This window comes from Culex pipiens, chromosome 1 (genome assembly GCF_016801865.2).
Source record: "Culex pipiens pallens isolate TS chromosome 1, TS_CPP_V2, whole genome shotgun sequence".
Classification (NCBI taxonomy): Eukaryota; Metazoa; Arthropoda; class Insecta; order Diptera; family Culicidae; genus Culex; species Culex pipiens.
Genome location: NC_068937.1, coordinates 124,732,694 through 124,753,382, shown reverse-complemented (window position 1 = coordinate 124,753,382; position 20,689 = coordinate 124,732,694). Strand labels below are relative to the sequence as shown.

General features: G+C 37.1%; 1 protein-coding gene across 3 annotated transcripts in view; it reads right to left on the bottom strand.

Annotated features, from left to right (window-relative positions):
* LOC120414291 (metastasis-associated protein MTA1) overlaps positions 1-20,064 on the bottom strand; it is a 93,367-nt gene extending 73,303 nt beyond the window's left edge. Inside the window, exons 1-2 of one of the 3 annotated variants that reach the window (XM_039575423.2) lie at positions 19,841-20,064; positions 18,758-19,503 (exon numbers count right to left, since the gene is read on the bottom strand). In XM_039575423.2, the coding sequence (XP_039431357.1) occupies positions 18,758-18,785 (28 nt within the window). In that variant the 5' untranslated portion in view covers positions 18,786-19,503; positions 19,841-20,064. The remainder of the gene's footprint in view (positions 1-18,757; positions 19,504-19,840) is intronic. The other 2 variants (XM_039575424.2, XM_039575426.2) reach the window with 2 other exon arrangements.
* Between the last annotated feature and the right edge of the window lie 625 nt (positions 20,065-20,689).

Here is a 20,689-nt window from a genome sequence, read left to right as displayed (position 1 = left end):
CAACTTTGTCGAAGACTGCGAAGCAATTCAACTACTTTGAGGAATTTCACAGGAATGTACAGAGTTTGCAACTTGATTTGGGTAATTAAGGATCTAGATTAGGGTGACAATAATAAAAATAGACCTCAGGGATACCCTCTGATTCGATTCCCTAGGCAAAAATAAGCTGGTGAAAAAAAAAACTGTTCACACAATAACGTCTCGCTAATTACTCGTCAGGGTTAACTCGGTTCGTTTTGCGATCTTGGACAAACTTGATTGTTATAAAATTTGACATAAGAATCTCAGTAACAACATTTCAAAAGGGCGAAACCTACGATCCTGCCATTTCGGGAAAATCAACATTCAAAATTTTGCAATTCCGATCAATTCCTATTTCCACAAAAAAGCATGAAAACCATCAATTTTGTCAAAACGTAATAGAAAATAGCAATAATTTCATCATAGAGAGCAATTTGAAATTAATTAAGGTGTTTTTGCTATTAAAAATTGAGAAAAACAAATTACGCCTTTTTGAAGAGCGTGCCTCCATTTTCGCCCCCCCCGTATTCGCCACCCACTCAACCAAAACAACGGTTTAGCCCGTCAGGTTACGCCGCAAAGCAAAAGTAAACAACAGATTCGCCCTTTTGTTTTTTGTTCATTTTTCGGGTTTTTAAAGAAAAAAGTGGTGAAACAACTATTTTATCATTGTGAAACGTTACAGTCAGTGATAATACAGTGATATTTGCAACCTCAGTGATAAAAAATTGGTCTAGAAAGCCTTCAGAAGGAGTCCGATTCAGGCCAAGAATCGTTGAGCCAGGATACACCGTAAGTAGCAAGTTGGTTTGACGATGTGGTCTATATTGAAGTGACGTTCCTTGGGGTGTCCCCGCCGGAAGTGGGAGACATGGCACCTGACGACTAGGCCACCCCGGGACACCATCCTGCCTTCTCTATCTTTGCATAGCTTCAATGGTTACGGAGGCGATGATTTTGTCAGCATTCCTCCTAAACCTCCCTACACTAACTTTTTGTCCTGCAACAGAATCCCCGGATGTTCCAAGAACCGGTAAATTATGGACCTTCATATCTAGATTGTGAATCCAGACCAGATCCGATACTACAATAATTGAAATTAAAAAGTTATGTATTTAGGATCATACAAATCTGTGTTTGTTGTGGAATTGTGGTCAGAGACATCAGAAACATACATTTTGATCCATTTTGAGGATTGTCAGGTTAAAATTCACTAAATTATAACGAAAATTTGGTGTTTCTAAATATACGTCGGAACTTGCAGAAAACACTACATTCGCCCCTCGTGATTGGGTGAAAACACAAGGGCGAAAACTCAATTTGGTTTGTTTTGATTGATGTTGTTGATTAGCCCTTTTGTTTTTTGCTTGTAAAACTACGTATTTTCGGAATTTTGTGATGATGGAGGGTGTTTTAGGATCAGTTTTGTTCGCTTTATATGATTCTGACAAAAACTCAGTTTGTTTACATCTGAGAGTTTCGCCCTATTGAAAAGTTGTTACTGATCTCACACTTGACAATGATCCGACACTTTTAAAGTCACCTTATGGTAGAATTTAGAAATTTTTGCTTTTCCTCATACATTTTTGGAAATTTTCCCATACTAACTTTAACGACCAATAGCGACACTTGAACCTTAAACCGATTTCGCCCAAAATTGGCACAGTTTCTGATTTTTACCTAAGGAATCAAGCCAGGGGGTATCTCTTCAGATTTTGCAAAATTTTATTTTATTTGTAACCCTAACAGTTCTTACTTCGAATTTTAGTGCAAACCTAATTCTCTAATCTAGTCCAGCTGTAATTTTGAACTCAATTCAACCATAAGTCAAGGGGATCTTGGAACCTCTACTCCAAAGTCCAACACAGCCGCAACTACCCTATACGCGCAGCGTATCCATCGGAACTCGTGGACCGAAGACCCCCATTCATAGACCAATTCGTCGTTCGACCGTCCAATTTTCGGGGGAAGATCCACCGCACAGTTACGGGGAGGGACGAGGGGTTAGCTATAACGCATTCACTCACATCGACACACCGCCAGACTGGTCACAAACACATCCACACCCATTAGCCCACACGGAGAAGGCAAAATTTGCATGTGAATCCTGCAAAGTGGTGTGCGGTTGTGGTGGTGGAAAGTGAGGGTGTGTGTGTGCGTGGCCTAACGCAATGGGCCACCCCCAACCAACCCGTTGTAGACCTTGATTCTTGGCGGATATGACGCGCCTCGTGGTCGTCAGCCAAGTGGTGGATCGACCTCCGAGAAGGTGGTGAGAGGGGGCGTGAGAGAAAGCAAATAAATATTTGTTTATTGTGCTAAAATATTGATTAAATATTCGGGTACTTGGGTTAGGAGGAGGGAGTTGGGTTTTTTTCTGAAGGATTTCCGGCACTGGGAGTTACGACGATGTTAGAGTGGTTCTTTGAAGATAATTGATTGGCTAAAGCTGAACATAGAATTCAAATAACGACTGTAATCACTTCTTCCGGAGACCTTCAACCCTCACTCAATCTAACTTCAAACAGATCCAGACTCCCAATCCCCCCGAACAACATATTGGCGCGGCGTTGTCTAATAATGACCACCGTCCGTTCGTTCGTCTGGCCGAAGCCACCGAGAGCTTTTTAGTGAGTCGAACTAGCCAAGCGCGCGCGAGAGACAAATGAGGAAGAGGACTGATAACCATCTCATCTACTCATACACACACCAACGAAGCACACACACACATACGTATACACGCTGGACGCGGTGGTCAACTGCTGAACTGGTAATGGCCAACGAACTACTACAAGATATAGTGTGTGAGGGAGAAGACCGAGACCCGGGCATCGATTATCTAGATTACGCGCGCGCTCGATAATAAGTAGGGAAGGGCTTATTAAAATGTTGGCAAGTCTGGGCTGGACAAAAGTCGCACAGGTCCGAGAAGAAGAAGAAGCAGCATTGTGGGTAATACAACTAACACGCACTCAGCCGGCTGCTAATTGATACTTGACGAAGAGGTTGTGGTGGCACAAGGTCTCTGCATCGCCCAGACGACGACTGCCGAGGAAGACGTGTTGGGTTATTGATTCGGATTACCGAGATGTTCTACGCGTGATGATGCTAGGGCCTTTGTAATTCGGATGAATTTGGCAGCCCTCAAGGGATTATTGGCACTCAATAAAATCCAATTGTCCACTCCAACCGGAACAACGCAAATCACAGTGCGATATCAAACCGGCGAGAGTTTGTTAACCAAAACAAAAACTGAGGGTCACCTATAGGTCCATCTGATTTCAGAAGCTATCCCATTTTAGCCATGATCGGATTAGCGTGGAGATTACTGGATTATAGGCCGTATCAGTTACCAAATTGGCTAGAAGCCGAATCATAGCCGAATTATGTTGAGCTCCTTTGAATGACATTTTTAAAAGATTTTCAACAAAAACCACAGTTTTCAAAATTTAATATCTCCGAAACGGCTGAACCAATTTTAGCTCGTCAATATTAAGGCTAAATGCAGGTTACCTGAATACATTTACAGATCAAATGAAAACATTGTTTGCTGAATTGAAGGTCTCCGGACCAATGAGCTTACAGCCACAGCTGAAATTATGATTCTATTATTGTTCATGTAAGCCATTTCCATGTCCAAAAGTGGTGAATATCCATAAATAGGAATCTGAGATAGCATTATTGAAAAAAAAATCAGATTTCAGTATATCAATCGAACTAAAAGTACCGTAAAACGGGGTTACTTTGATAGCCGGGGTGACTTTGATTGGTTTGAGATTTTTCCGCAAAATGAAGAGTACAAATATGATACGTACGAAATGGTATGGAATCAAGCTGACCTTGGTAGAGAAGTGTTCAAAGTACTTCTAGAAGAAGTTTTCATAAAATTATGAAAAGTTTAAAAAGTTAGTTAAAGGTAGTTAGAAAACGTTGATAAGTTAGTAAAAAGGTAGTTAGAAAACGTTGATAAATAGCATTATTTTTATATTCTCAAAGTGTCATGATTTTCTCAATTAACATGATTTCGAATCGCAAAACGGATACATTTTTGGATTCTTTGGACAATTTTGCGCAAGGAGAATGTGAAATAAGTTAATAAATAATTAATATGATGTGTTTTTGAAACATAATTAAATAAAATCTCCAAATATGTAAGCATTTTCAGTAGGACAAATTTGATATAAAATGTGAAAACTTTTGATTCGTGCTTCGAATTCAATTTAATATGCAACATGAATCAATAATTTTATAAACATAACTAGTTTTAACAAATTTTAGGCAAAATTCTGACTTTTTAACAATTTTACCTAAAATGTATATGTATTGTGTTAAAAAGCTTATAAACCTAGTTAACTAAACATAAACATAAACAAACTACATAAGCAACCTTATTTATTTATTTCATAAAATTATTTTTATTGGGTCCTTTTCGGTACTGTGACCTGGTTAGGACCGAGTCGGTTTTTGTAATTAAATTTTTTTTAAAGCTAAAAGTATTTACAGCGGATAAGCAACCTTATTCATGGTACATTTGACGTCAACATAAAATTTGAACACCTTTAATCTGATTTTAACATGAAAAACTATGACTATCAATGTCACCCCGGAATTCAAAATAGGAAATTTTCAACGGAACTATTTTTTTCAAACACAATTAAAAAACTTTTTTTTTCAAAAATATTGCATGGAATTTGTGTGACCTACACAGTAAAAAATTTCTGTGTAAAATCGCATGCAAAAGCATGCACATCACCTTTGTGAGCAAAAGCATGTAATATTGTATGAGAATACGTGTACACAAAAAGCATGTACGGAAGAAAAAAATATATTTTGCACACCCCAAAAATAACAATCTGGTGAGAGTCATATCCAGATTACCAAGTCCGCGCCCCAACTCTCTCGGCTATCTCGCCGCTTTGAAATTGTCTGGATCAATACCATGCTTTTGCTCACAACGGTGATGGGCATGCTTTTGCATGCGACTATACCATCGGATTTTTTGCTGTGTATACCCCAGTACATGTTTAAAAAAATAGTCTTGAGAAAAACCTTGCCAGTTGGAAAATATTCCAAAAATAAATTGAAATCCTTTCAATGTCACCCCGGTTTACGGTACCATGTTTCTCCATCGAAATGAGTTCCCGGTTAATTTTGCTGTAGACGCATGGTGCTTTATGTTCAATGAACCAAATTCCGGTATTTTTCTTATAATCCTGTTATAACGGACATTCACCATTTTTGGATATGTTACATAAAACATCCTTAAAAGTGTTTTAGCTATGTTTTTAAAATGTTTTGGAGTGTATTTTAATTGAACGAACAGCTAGGCACCTAGTTGTATTGTTAATTTGATTTTGGTTAACCGCGGTAGATTTTCTTAATGCTTTGCTTCTAGCACAGTTTTTTGTGTAATCATTTTGGTGGATTTTTGACAGTTCGAATTATTTCAAGAAAATCCACCGCGGTTAACAAAAATCAAATTAACAATACAACTCCTTTCTTTTGAAACGTGGCGAATATCGTGAAAAAAAACTCTATTATTTGGACCACTCTTTTTCGGATAGGACCAACCTACTCGCCAAACAAATAAACGGAACTCTTTATTTTGACCAAGGAACCACCATGCCAATCGGGGCACTTTTTATCTGGATCCTGCTGCGTTTACGTGGATATCAAAATACAAAAAAAAGTGTTGTGATTCTTTTTTATTTAACTAAAGTATAAAATTTGTTCAAATTATATATCATATTATTGTGTTATTAAGCAAGAAAAATTTCAAAAAAATCATTAAATGCTTGTATTTATATGGACAAAAACTTGAAATTTGTCTTAAAATTATATCAAAGATCTGGTCTGCGGCTGGTAGTTGAAAAATGTCGTATTAGTAAAAATAGTTTTAAAGTAATTTCATTTTACGTGTTAAGCCTCACTTAAAATTCAAAAGCCAGCTCTTGTTATGCCCAATCAAGCTCACATAAAGTATTTGAGCTAAGTTTGCCCACCGGAAACAGCTCCTGAATGCAAGCAAAAAATAAAAGTAATTTTAGTTACACTCAACTGTTTGCATTAGCATAAATGTTCCATATCGTTTATTTTTAATCAAAAGTGGAATCAAATTGTTAAATTGTTTTTTTTTATTTACAAAAAAAAATCCAAAATTTAATTCTCGGTTCAGTGAACTTGTACAACATCCGAATGTTCGCCAGCATCCGGGAACCGATACTGCTAGTTGTAGGTCTCTTTCTCCATCTCCCGAACGTCGTTCCCTACCACGGATAGACCGACGACACACAACCAACGACGACGACGGTGCAGCACATGCGGTATCGATTTTTTATTCGTTCATTCTTGTTGTAGTAGAGTCTGACTGTCGGTCGTCTTGAACGCGCGCTGCGGGAGACTCCTGTCCCTCCTGCTCTCGAAAAAGGGGGGAGACGACGACCAAACGGACCAAAATTGGCAAATACCGTGGCATCGGAGAAAGCGCGCTGACTGCAACGGCCAAAACCACGTTGGTTAGGGTGAGTTGGGCAATGTTGGGCTCAAAGAATCCGTATCTTGAAAAATTATGCAGCGTAGGTCCAAAACAGGAACTCATCTGCTACGAAAAATTTCCTAAGCCAAAGTTCGGCGTCTTCCTCGCTAGAATTTAGAACCAGATCCGCCAAGAAGACGGATTGCAAACTCAGCGAGGAAAGGTTTTCAAAGGAAGGCAAGGATTCGTATAAAAAAGAGGAAGAAAACGTCCGATTTGCTGGGCGCACACGCACTCACACACACAAAGTTTGGATTTTTTTTTTGCTTCGTTTGTAAGCCACTGTCGATGGCGGCAGCCCAGAGACCCCGAGAGCCGAAAGTTGTTGACCTTGGGAAAAGCAATCAAGATGAGGATGAGTTTTTTTTTTCTTCCTTTCTTTAATGAGTCTTTTTCTCACACTAGAGAGAGAGACTACACTGCTAGAGTGTGCCCCGGTTGAAGTGGTGGAAGTGTGTGCGTGGAGATTTGTTTTAAGAGGAGCCACCGAATTTGTTTTTGACTCTAGTGGAGAAAGAAGCATCTCGTGGAGAGTTAGATTTTGAGTGCTTAATGCAAAGAGTAATGCAAATTTTAAGCGGAATAAAAAGATCAATTGAGCTATCTTTTTTAAGAGGATGAGGGAAAATCTCCACGGTATCCTCAAGTAAGTTTCGCTCATTTCAAGTCAAATATAGCACGTTCTTTATTATCTATGTTCGATTGTCGACTTTTTTGGAAATATCAGGTAGGGTATATGACCCTATTTTGGACCTATTTTTATTAATCGAGGTAGTTCAGGCTTTTGAAGTACGAATTCACTGAATCCAACCAACAGAAAGTGTAAGCAGGATCGTTTTGTAGCTTACCTCTTCCAAAAATGTTAACATTTTTGATTATTTCCGCTTTTTCAGCCACTTTTTCCAATGCCATTCGTATTTCCTACCATTTTCCTAGCACATCGATTAGGTCCAAATATTCCAGCCTCGTTGCTTATCAGATTTGGCTCGCGACACCTCGATGATTTTTTCTGTTTTGCACTGACACCAAGCAATTTCGTCTGGTTTCCGAGCAATGTAATGGTTGTCTATCTAATTCTTTTATGTTTTTCGTCACTAAACCATTGAAATAACTATTCTATTATCGAAAAAAAACTCATTTCAAAATATTTTTTCAAATCAGCCGCGTTGGATCAGTTTTTGGAGCTACTTTGCCGTCAGTTCAAGGCTATCACAAACACATGTTTAACAAGGTGTTGCCAGTTTTGTTTATCAATTTATTTCGATATTTCATTGAAATTAATTGAATTTTTTTATTTAATATTTTGAACTGCATTCCTTTACTATAATTATTTGAAAGAAATCTAAGCTTAAAAAAGCAAATGATTAACAGAAACAATGAAAAAATGTTTTTTAAACGATTAAAAATGCAAATTGATGATAGAGATTTAGATGATTGCTAGGACCGATTGCAAAGTATCCCAAAATTTAAACTGATGTTGATTTATTTTTGTCTTAACATCATTATCACCAATTAAGCTGCATATATTTTTAATTTTTGCTTCAAAAAATGCAAACTGGCTACCCTGTTGGAATTGAAGGGGAAATGATTGAAAAACCTAAAGGGTCTAGTTCATTCGTCAGCTGTCACCGTGACAGGAGCTGTCAACATTGCTTACGAGTGGTTTTTGAAAAAGTCGTATGAATTAAATTTAAAAAAAACTTGAGTTTGTTTTAAAAAGATCCTATGCGCTAGTTGTAAACAAATCAACTTTTCGATCAGTTCTCGATCAATTTACGAATTATAAATAAAAAATGCTTTGAATTGTCATCTGCACAACTTCTAAATGCTCTTTACTGGAAAACAAACAAAATTTGGTTTGATTCAGAGAAAAAAAAATCAAATAAGTGTCGGAGATCGTGAATGCTGTTACGACGTATTGCAAACTAATCAGAGAAATATTCATATGGAAAAAAAATTACGGCGTCAATCATGTTAGAAACACAATTGAACCAGCTAGAAAAATAAAAAAAATCGAAAAAAAAAATAGCAAAAGAGGTGCGAGGTTAACTTTATGAATTTTATGATTTGAGACATATCTAAATAACCGTAAATCTGGGTGACTTTGATAGGTTTGAGATTTTTCCGCAAAATGAAGAGTACAAATTAAATACGTACGGAATGGTATGGAATCATACTGACCGTGGTAGATAAGTGCTCAAAGTGCCTCATGAAGAACTTTTCATGAAATTTTTTAAAGTTTAAAAAGTTAGTTAACAATAATCAGGAAAATGTTGATAAATAGCATTATTTTAATCTTCTCAAAGTGTCATGATTCTCTCAATGAACATAATTTTGAATCATAAAACGGAATGCATTTTCGGATTCTTCGGACAATCTTCTACTAGGAAAAGGTAAAATAAGTTTGTGAGTAATAAGTCTTATTAAATATTATTTGTTTTTGAAACATAATTTAAAAAAATCTCCTAATTTAAAGGCATTTTCAGTAAAACAAATTTCATATAAAATGTGAAGACTTTTGATTCATTCTTTGAATTCAGTTAAACATGTAATATAAATCTATAATTTAATCTAATCTAATCTAATCTAATCAGACCCTAGCGCAGCCAATCTTTCGAAGGGATCCTGGAGAGTGCCTTAGGTTAGATGACGCCTAGCACTCTTCTTGTCATTTATTAACATTTGTAGTGCACCATTGCATTAGAATGCATTGATACATCACAAGCGTTAAAGCGGCCAGGCCTACTGCGTAAAGCCGTATCGCAGAGATGACTCGTAATTGGGTTGAGTTTGAGCACTGAGTGTTCGAACAACAACACAATTCTGAATCGACAGGGGAGGAAGAAGCGTGGGGACACACCACCATACGCTCCGAGATTTTTGGTTGTATTCGTTGGGAGCACCATGCTAAGAAGGTTTGGTGCTCCGGGACCCTCTGGGATGGGACATTGTATTTCCACGAATGCTCTGGACACTATTTGCCGTGGTTATAGCGCCACAACTCGCTCTCTGTAACAGTATTCCTTATTCCAGTCCACGCTCACCAAGTCGTCATGGCCTAGTGGTTAGCATTTTTGCTTACCAATCCAAAGGACGGGGGATCGAACCCCGCCTCGAGCGACTATGATTTTTCGTTCATATTCATCATTTCAAATTTATGTGTTCTTAACTTTCTCGTTGGGAGCAGATGGGAATCGAACCCAGAACCATTCGCTTACAAAGCGAACACCGTAACCAGTCAGCCACGGCCGCTCCCTAATAAAGCCGTATCGCAGAGATGACTCGTAATTGGGTTGAGTTTGAGCACTGAGTGTTCGAACAACAACACAATTCTGAATCGACAGGGGAGGAAGAAGCGTGGGGACACACCACCATACGCTCCGAGATTTTTGGTTGTATTCGTTGGGAGCACCATGCTAAGAAGGTTTGGTACTCCGGGACCCTCTGGGATGGGACATTGTATTTCCACGAATGCCCTGGACACTATTTGCCGTGGTTATAGCGCCACAACTCGCTCTCTGTAACAGTATTCCTAATTCCAGTCCACGCTCACCAAGTCGTCATGGCCTAGTGGTTAGCATTTTTGCTTACCAATCCAAAGGACGGGGGATCGAACCCCACCTCGAGCAACTTTGATTTTTCGTTCATATTCATCATTTCAAATTAATGTGTTCTTAACTTTCTCGTTGGGAGCAGATGGGAATCGAACCCAGAACCATTCGCTTACAAAGCGAACACCGTAACCAGGTAATATAAATCTATAATTTAATAAACAAAACTAGTTTCAACGAATTTTAGGCAAAGTTCTGAACTTTTAACAATTTTACCTAAAACTTGTATGTATAAGGTTAAAAAGCTTATAAACTTAGTTAACTAAATATTGACATAAACGATTTTCTTAAAAATTATATCAGCAACCTAAGTGATGGTAAGTTCGAAGTAAAAATAATGTTTGAACACCTCAAATCTGCTTTTAACAAAACAAACTATGACTATCAAAGGCACCCTGGTATTCAAACAAAGATTTTTTCAAATATTACATTGTTTTTAAAAGTGCAACATGTAGTTAAACTTTTTGTCAAGCAACTGTAAAGTTTAACATGACAGATGAGAAAGTTTCACACCAAGTTACAAGCTATTATCTCTCTTTAAAATTTCTTGATTGTTTAATAATATTTGAACTTAAGCTCTGCGTAAAATTTAGAACCTTTTTTCATTGTAACTTGTTATGTATTGTGTATGTACCTCTGTCATTCATTTCATTTTAAGTTAAGGTGTTTTTATTGCGACTAATAACGGGTTGTCTTTTATGTTCTAATGCTTGAACAATTAGGTCGTAAGAATACGCAAATTGTAAATAGGACAGAGACCTGCTAAAGATGCGTGAGTTTCCATTCAATATAATTAAAACATGTTTTCAAATTCAAATCCATTGTTTTATCATAATTATTTAATTTCTGGAATAAATATTTTCCAAATTATAATCGTGGATAGGCCCTTTGGTTTATCAAACCGAGTTTCTGTAAGTGTGCGTGTTGCCGCCGCACGCCGCAATTCGAGTTGTCCAAATTTCAACCAATCAGAGTGTAGGTCCAAAATAGGTTCAGCGATGTCTTCAAAATACATTCAATAAGTCCAAAAAGCATCCAAAAAATGTTTTACTTGAAATGCTTATTTCAATGAAATGGTTAAATTATTTCCAAATTTCAATAGTACACTTTGTTAAGCATAAATTAAGGGTCAAAACAATCCTGAAACGAGCCAAATTAGTTAGACCGTTCCTGAAAACAATGCGAAATATGTTGACGCTTTGCATAGTAGGTCCAAAATAGGGACATATACCCTAATTTGGATTCAAAAAGATTTGTAAGGTTTCAAAAATGTCTTTAATCTTAGTTTGAGTAAATCAAAGTGAAGAATGGCACACAACAAAAATGTAGAACATAAATCATGGAAAGCTGAATATGGGGATCTCCACGAAACACAGAAAACTTTTGATTATTCGTTACACACAAGCATACATTATTCAACTAGTAGTAAACGCGATACTGGTATATTAAATTGATAAGAAATCAACATATATGACACACTGTGAGTGCACTACTGCCCACACAAACCTACGTGTGCCGTGTGTAATGCAAATACAGTGACATCATTTGCTTTCACACCACCGATAATCCGGGGCGCAACGCCAGCTAACGCCAGCGAATGTCACACCGGAAGTGATCGACTTAATTGCGATGTTTTTAGCTGTAATTAAGTCAACTTAGAGCTGGATAACAAAATGTGTGTTCTTTAATTATTTTAACGAAACTAGTATCTCATCATGTCTCAACGAAAAGAACAAATCAAGTGCGATGTCACAATGCCTAAGACGTAACTAGTACGCGACAAGACTTGAATTAAGAAGGAATACCCCACACACCATCGTCATGTTTGCAATCGTTTCTGTGCTAAATATAGCACGTCCTCAGTTGTGGATATTTGCAATCTGCGATTTGTCCCAAATCAGTACAAAGGCAAAGTCAACGATCACTGCTTTACTGGGTACTACTATCTTTCGCAACCTGCGTGGATTAAGTCAGTACTGTTCAAGACAAGTCAACTCCGTGTGCAGAGAGATTAGGCTACTAATCATGCACCATTTGAAGAAGTTCCCTCAGGTTGCCACCATCAAAACCCAGTCCCCCCCTTAATAGCCACCAGAAAGAAGAAGAAAAAAAGATAGTTTATGCGCAAGTAAATCAAACTAAACAGTTAGTCGGCCCATCCGAACCGCCCGATCCCGGCCTTTGTTCGCAACCAACCAATACAGGCGCACACGTGCTCGCACACACACACATGCGGACCAGGTTATCATCATCTCGATGCTTCTCGCGTTGTTGCCGCCGCTCGGCCGTAAAGTCGTCGCTGTTCGCCCAGGTCAGATTTAAAATGGATGACACTTTTCGTCTGCTTCTTCTTCATGTGCTTCTTCCCCACTGATGAATGGAGGACGCAACAGCACGTGAAGCTGGTTATTGCGGTGACCAGTTTGGATCGAGATTGGAAGTGGTTTGTGGAAGGTTTACGGAAGGATTCGACCGAGTCCAAAAGTCCTTCGAATGTAAGTTATTATGCTAAGGTGAATCACACAAATCTAGTTCATGGTTCAATCGCGAAACGATAACATCACGAGCAGCTGCCGGCTTATTAGTGGAGTTTATATAACTGCAACGTTTTCCAGGAGTGGTTGCGCGTCTGGTGAAATTGAAAGTTTTGCGCACTTTTTGGGAATTATTTATGATTTTGGCTATACATAACCAACTAATGCCAATTTTGTTGAAATCTTTTAATGTTTCCCCCCAATCCGGATCCGGATCCGGACATAATTTTCATCAAAATTTCTGAGAGTGTATAAATAACACTTAAGGGTGCACCGCAACGAAGGAAGTTGTTGTCTTCTTACTCCAAAATTGTCAAACTTACGGACCCAATCCTGCAACAACGTGATTGTAAAAATTTTCAAACTTTGTTGTAAATTACTTTGTGGATAGTACTTAAGGGGATGAATAAAAAAAATATTTCGTTTGTACCCGTAGTTTTGAAGATACTAAAATGTCTGTAACACAAATCTGGGTGCAAAAGCTCTGGTTGATGTACACCGTTAAGTTCTCATAACTTTTGATAGGGTTATAAGGTAGATCTACTGATTACCCATCCAACTTCATTTCTATCAAAATATCTTAGACCCGGCCTTAGAAAAAGTATAAATAATAGGATGTAACAAAACTGATCCATTTTGCGGGCAATTCAGGGAATGATCCGCTAAGTAAACTGAAAACGAAAACAAAATATGAGCTTGATTGGTTGCGACAGGACCTGACGTTTTTACTTTGAACTTTAAATGGGATTTAACATGAGCAGTTCTCTAGGATTTCGGTCATTCGATTTTTTTTGTATTTTTTAATCCGGCTAAAACTTTTTTGGTGCCTTTGGTATGCCCAAAGAAGCCATTTTGCATCATTAGTTTGTCCATATAATTTTCCATACAAATTTGGCAGCTGTCCATACAAAAATGATGTATGAAAATTCAAAAATCTGTATTTTTTGAAGGAAATTTTTGATCGATTTGGTGTCTTCGGCAAAGTTGTAGGTATGGATACGGACTATACTGGAAAAAAATAATACACGGTAAAAAAAATTTGTGATTTTTTTATTTAACTTTTTATCACTAAAACTTGATTTGCAAAAAAACACTATTTTTATTTTTTTTTATTTTTTTATATGTTTTAGAGGACATAAAATGCCAACTTTTCAGAAATTTCCAGGTTGTGCAAAAAATCATTGAGCGAGTTATGAATTTTTGAATCAATACTGATTTTTAAAAAAAATCGAAAAATTGGTCGAAAAAATTTTTCAACTTCATTTTTCGATGTAAAATTGAATTTGCAATCAAAAAGTTCTTTAGTGAAATTTTGATAAAGTGCACCGTTTTCATGTTAAATCCATTTTTAGGTGACTTTTTTGAAAATAGTCGCAGTTTTTCATTTTTAAAAAATAGTGCACATGTTTGCCCACTTTTGAAAAAAATATTTTTGAAAAGCTGAGAAAATTCTCTATATTTTGCTTCTTCAGACTTTGTTGATACGACTTTTAGTTGCTTAGATATTGCAATGCAAAGGTTTAAAAACAGGAAAATTGATGTTTTCTAAGTCTAACCCAAACAGCCCACCATTTTTCAATGTCGATATCTCAGCAACTAATGGTCCGATTTTCAATGTTAATATATGAAACATTTGTAAAATTTTCCGATCTTTTCGAAAACAATATTCAAGACTAACATTTTAAAAGGGCGTAATATTGAATGTGTAGCCCTTTTGAAATGTTAGGCTTGATTTGAAAATTTTGAACAAATTGTTTTCGAAAAGATCGGAAAATTTTACAAATGTTTCATATATTAACATTGAAAATCGGACCATTAGTTGCTGAGATATCGACATTGAAAAATGGTGGGCTGTTTGGGTGAGACTTAGAAAACATCAATTTTCCTGTTTTTAAACCTTTGCATTGCAATATCTCAGCAAATAAAGGTCAAATCAACAAAGTCCGAAGAAGCAAAATATAGAGAATTTTCTCAGCATTTCAAAAATATTTTTTTCAAAAGTGGGCATACATGTGCACTATTTTTTAAAAATGAAAAACTGCGACTATTTTCAAAAAAGTCACCTAAAAATGGATTTAACATGAAAACGGTGCACTTTATCAAAATTTCACTAAAGAACTTTTTGATTGCAAATTCGATTTTACATCGAAAAATGAAGCTAAAAAATTTTTTCGACCGATTTTTCGATTTTTTTAAAAAATCAGTATTGATTCAAAAATTCATAACTCGCTCAATGATTTTTTGCACAACCTGCAAATTTCTGAAAAGTTGGCATTTTATGTCCTCTAAAACATATAAAAAAAAAAAAATAAAAATAGTGTTTTTTTGCAAATCAAGTTTTAGTGATAAAAAGTTGAATAAAAAAATCACCAATTTTTTTTACCGTGTATCATTTTTTTCCAGAGTAGTCCGTATCCATACCTACAACTTTGCCGAAGACACCAAATCGATCAAAAATTTCCTTCAAAAGATACAGATTTTTGAATTTTCATACATCATTTTTGTATGGACAGCTGCCAAATTTGTATGGAAAATTATATGGACAAACTAATGATGCAAAATGGCTTCTTTGGGCATACCGAAGGCACCAAAAAAGTTTCAGCCGGATTAAAAAATACAAAAAATAAAATTGAAGAAAAAAGACCGATTTCGTAGAGAATTGCTCACATGTAAAATCGGTGCGTATGCCAGATTTAAGCCTCTAAACGATTTTTGCATTTTTCAAAAACCTTATGAGCTCATATTTTGTGTTCCAGGGAACAACTTTGCCGAAGAGTGCGAAAAAAAACACCGCCGCTGAAAACTTCAACTTTTTCTTCAAGCATGATTTGTCGATCTAATTTATGGGAGTGCACTATACGTCGAAAGTGGGTACACTGAAGGTCGGAACCTAGGAGCAATAGACCCAAAATAGGGACAAAAAATGTATTAGTCATTCGGGCTTATAGAGCGACACAAGGTGTTTTGTAAAAAAAAATATTTGTAGGAGCTTTATTCCCCTTGATCGCAAAAATGTCCCATATGCATTTTCATCGTTTTTGAGTAATTGATGTAGTTTGGTTCAAAATCGTGTGCTCTTTGAGAAAAGCCTACAACACCCAGTACTTTGTTCTAGAAATAAGGATGAAATCCAGTTTTTTCGCGAAAACTTAACACGTAGCCTTATGTATGGGACAAACTTTAAATGCGTTTTTTGCATATGGGACATTTATGCGAACATGGGCAGTTTGGCAATAAAAAATCAACCTATCCATGTATAAGCTAAGCTGCCTATAGCAGCCTTAGAGAATACATCAAATTGATCTGCTTAGTAGGCCCAAAATAGGGACAAATACTCTAATTTTGACGAAGAACTTTGTAATTTTTTGTCTTCCTCGCCTTACTGAGGAAAGGCTATAAAATCAATCGAAAAATGAACTTCTAAATTTGACCTCCTAGACCCACTTTCACTTATACATATCGACTAATAATAGTTTACAAGTAAGAAAAATATGTAATAGCCTAAGTAAACCTATGTACAATGAAATGAAAAAAAGAGATTATGAGGTTTTGTGCCTGCCCGAGAGAGAGAGAGTATGGAAATCAAACTCAGCTCGAAAAGGCTTTTCCCTCTTAGAAATAATAAAAAAAAAAACAAAAAAAAAAACTCAGAATCAAAATCTGAGCAAATGTCTGTGTGGGTGTGTGTAGGAATGTGGACAACATTGTCACTCGATTATTTCCGAACTGGCTGATCGGATTTTGACCGTTTTAATCTCATTCGATTCGTCTTGGGTTCCCATAAGTCTTTATTCAAAAGCCGCAAGTATTAGTTAAGTACTTCAAAAGTTATGCTAAAAAAACCATTTTGTTCCGGAAGATTGTAACACGGAATTTTTTGTAAGAAAGCACGTCATGTTATACATTTCTAGAAAGGTATTGAAAAGACCTTTCCAACGCGTCCAAAAGATTGAAGAACCCTATCAATAGTTATGATCACATAAGTGTTATTTATACACTTTTTGGAAGTCGAATCTCAGAAATTTTAATGAAAATTATGCCCGGATTAATCATGCGACCCATTGTTGAATGCGTATTTGAAAAAAAACCTTTTCATCGAGCCCAAAAAATTGAAGATCTGGCAACCCTATCAATAGTTATGAGTATATAAATTTATGTTTTTGCAATTCCGTCGTGAAACTACTTACTTTTCCTGTCATTCTTGAATCGAATAGCAACACTTTTCAAAAAAAATGCTGAAAAGTTCTACTTTTCAGCACTTAAATGGGTGCTGAAAAGTTGAACTTTTCAGCACTTGTTTCGAAAAGTAACACTTTTCAACATTTTTTTGTTTAAAACGATTTATTGACAAAATACATGAAAATTTTACTTAAAATTTCACTCAATGGGTGTTTTTCGGAATTGCAAAAAATGTTGTATGGAACTCGTTGCAAAACTTGTTTTTTCAGCACTCTTCGTATTTATCCAACTCGGTGAACCTCGTTGGATAAACGTACGACTCGTGCTGAAAAAATCCTCTTTTTGCAACTTGTTGCATAAACTAATATTAGAAAACATTTTTAGAGTTTTTTTTATAAGGTCCTATAAACATATAAAAGACAATAGTTTATTGGTCCTTTTAAAAAAAAATCCGGATTTGTAGGTTGAAATTTTGTATCGTACAAAAAAAACTTTTGTTTCTGAGATTTCGAAAAAAAAGTGTCCACGTGGTTTATAGATGGTCCCTTTGTGCAAAGCACCTGTTCATATCGTGCTTGCCATTTCATTAGGGCACATAACTTTTTTAGATAATAGTGTGTCCCTTTCACACCTTATGTAAACTGTCATTCGAGTGAAAGGGATACACTATTGTTTACAAAAGTTATGTGCCCTTTTGAAATGTTAGGCTCCATATGTAACATAATTACCAGCACCTTTTTTGCTTGTAATTAGGGGAATAGCATCTAACTCCATCGTGCCTTTAATGATCCATGTCAGCAGTTTGACGTTCAATTACAGCTCATAAAAAGCGTTTTCAACTGAAATCGAGTGATAAATAGCTCAAAGTGAGCAGGCAAGTTTCTATCAAAAGTTTTGCAAAATCAGTTGTTAAAAATCAGCAAATTGGATGGAGTTAGAAGCGAGTGATTATCCTGCCAAACATACAAGAATTTCTACTACCTGCAAAAACCGGGTTAGTTTTTAAAGGGCCTAAGCGCCAGTTGTTATTTTTTGATTGTTTCTAGATCATTTTAAATTTTCAAATTCTTCAATTCTCGGGTGAGTTTTCAAAAAGCCGTAAGAGCCACCGTGACCTTTGACACTACTTTTCGTTTTTCTCGAAAATGAAACAAAATTTCATTAATTTTTAGTTTTGGACACTTAAAGGACGTGAAGATGAACAATCTCGAGCATTATTGATATTGGTTTTTCGAAAGTAGGGGAACAGCATCTAAATCCAGCGTGCCTCTAATGTTGGCAGGTCAGAACTTTGACATTCAATTAAAGCTAATTAAAAGCGTTTTCAACTGAAATCGAGTGATAAATAGCTCAATGAGAAGTGAACAAGCAAGTTTATATCAAAAGTTTTGCAAAATTAGTTGTTTAAATAGTGAAAATCAGCAAATTGGATGGAGTTAGGAGCGAGTGCTTAACCTGCCAAACATACGAGAATTTCCCCTAGGTCGAATACCGATGCAAAAAGGACTTTGTTTACCAATGGCTCTTACGGCTTTTTGAAAACTAATCCGAGAATTAATACATTTCTACATTCTTGAATCATAGAACTCTTAAATTTTTTAATTCCTCAATTCATAAATTCTTTAATTCCTTTATTTTTAAATAAATGTTTGGCACGATATTACATAAAGAGTTTAAAAACTTCAAAATATGTTATCAAATAAAAAAAAACAATAAAAAATGCAGTACAAAAATATAGAATTTGTTCAATATGACAGTAAAACAATACATAGGACAGTTAATAGCAAGTTCCTCAAAAAGTCCCAACCCCGACTTGGCGGGCCCCTTGGACCGTTGCAAATGACTTCCGGAAACCCATAAAAACAGGTAAAACTCACCTCCGACCCGGTACATGTTTGTTGTCATAGTGGCCACGCGCTTGTTGTTGCCGCCGCTGCTGCTGCTCAGAGGAAAGCTGTCGACTTCCCCCCAGCTCTTCCTCCTCCTCTTCTTCCCCCCGCTGCTACCACTTTTCCAATCACTTTGCAAGTGTGTTGACTGTGTGTTGGTGTGTGGATAACTTAAAACAAGCTACTAGGAAAGCTTTTCTCACTACTGAAATTGCAAACACTTTTCCTTTTTACTTCTTTTACTTTTGATCGTAGAAGCCGCGAAGGGAAAACTTTCCTTTACACACCATCACACACACACACAAACGTACACGACACATACAGAACACACATATAAACACAGCTGACGACGGCGGTCTCAGCAGGCGACGACGGCGACTACTACCAGCGCGCTTCTTCTCTGTTTAGTAGTGTGCTTGTTTTGTTTTTCTTTCGTCTCCTTCTGGCGTGCACCGCTTGCTTTTCTCTCTCTCTCTTTTTCACACTTTGGCAGGTGACAATATTTTGATTATTATACTTTGTTATGTTATTTACTTTTTGTTATCAATGATAAATTTTTCGCTGCTTTCTCACTCACGCGCACTTGCTTTTTTTAAGACTTTTGTTTCCTCTCTCTGTTTGTTGTGTGAATTTTGACTGCTTTGCTTTCTTCTTCTTTTGGGCTTTTTTTTCGCATGTGTGTGCGCGCGCGGGGTCGTTGTGTGGGCCAATTTATTACACTACTTTTTCCAACACTGCTTTCAATAATGATTATTTTTGTGTTATTTGTTTTGGAGAGTAATCAATCGGAAGAACCAATAAGGAAAAATCGGAAAATTTGTTACTTGCAGTAGGCGTTTAGGGCGACAGACCTACGTTTAGCAAAGTGCAGTTGCACTTGTCCAAACCGGAACAACCCCCGGAAGTAGTTTCCGTGCACTTTCTCCCAGCCGCGGGTTGAGGGCGAGGGAGCACACATACACACACACGCACACCAGAGCACTTCTGCCTTTGCCCCCACTTTTTTTTCCTCTGTGTCGGTGTGTAGCGAAAGACCAGCCAACAAAAAAAACGAGAAACCAAGAAACGAACCGAAAAACTGCAACCGCGCACAGAAGAGAGCCCTTTTCCGGCAGCCGGCGGGCAAATTTTACCGCACCTCGATCGGGACCGTGTTCCGCTCGCGTTGGGCCGCACTTCCGGCCCGGTTTCGCACACAAAACGGCCGTATTTCACTCAAATTCCGCCGATCGCACACAGCAGGACGCGTCTCTGGTTTTTGCCAAGCTCCGCCATTTTGGCTTTTTGCGGTTCGCACCAAGGTGAATCGATTTTAGGAGGTATGACGGACTCTTTCAGCTGTCAAAACGAGTGTGAGCGCGACTTAACCTCAACATGATGTTATTGTCTGTTTCCATAAAAGTTGGTATAGAGCTATCTAAGCCCGATCTCACACACACTAGCACCCCATTTGTTTTGCTGGCGGGTACAAAATTTAACCTCAATCTTTTTCGTGTACGTACACGCAATACATACGCACGTAGATAACTCAATACGCAACGCTGCTTTTAGATTGGGCTTTTTTTGAAATGTCCATATTGCACACTTTGCACCAAATTCTCCCCCTGTGCAAATCATAACTGCACACAAAATATTTGCACACTGAAAATCATACTCCTTCTCCCCCCCGCTCGCCTAGAATGGTGCGTGTGTCGACTGAGCTTTGTTGCTTTAGACCACTTTAGATCAGTTTCAAACTAGGGTGTGTGTCTTAGATAGTTTTTTTTCTGCTGTAGTTTGAGGTGTGCACTTTGTTGGAGAGCTTTTCACAACTTGCACGATTGTCTAAAAATCTCTGAAATCCGCAATACAAAATGGCACACCCGGGGTAAAAATTTAATGGTTTTAGCAATTTTAAAGTTTTTTTTTAATTGGTCCTAT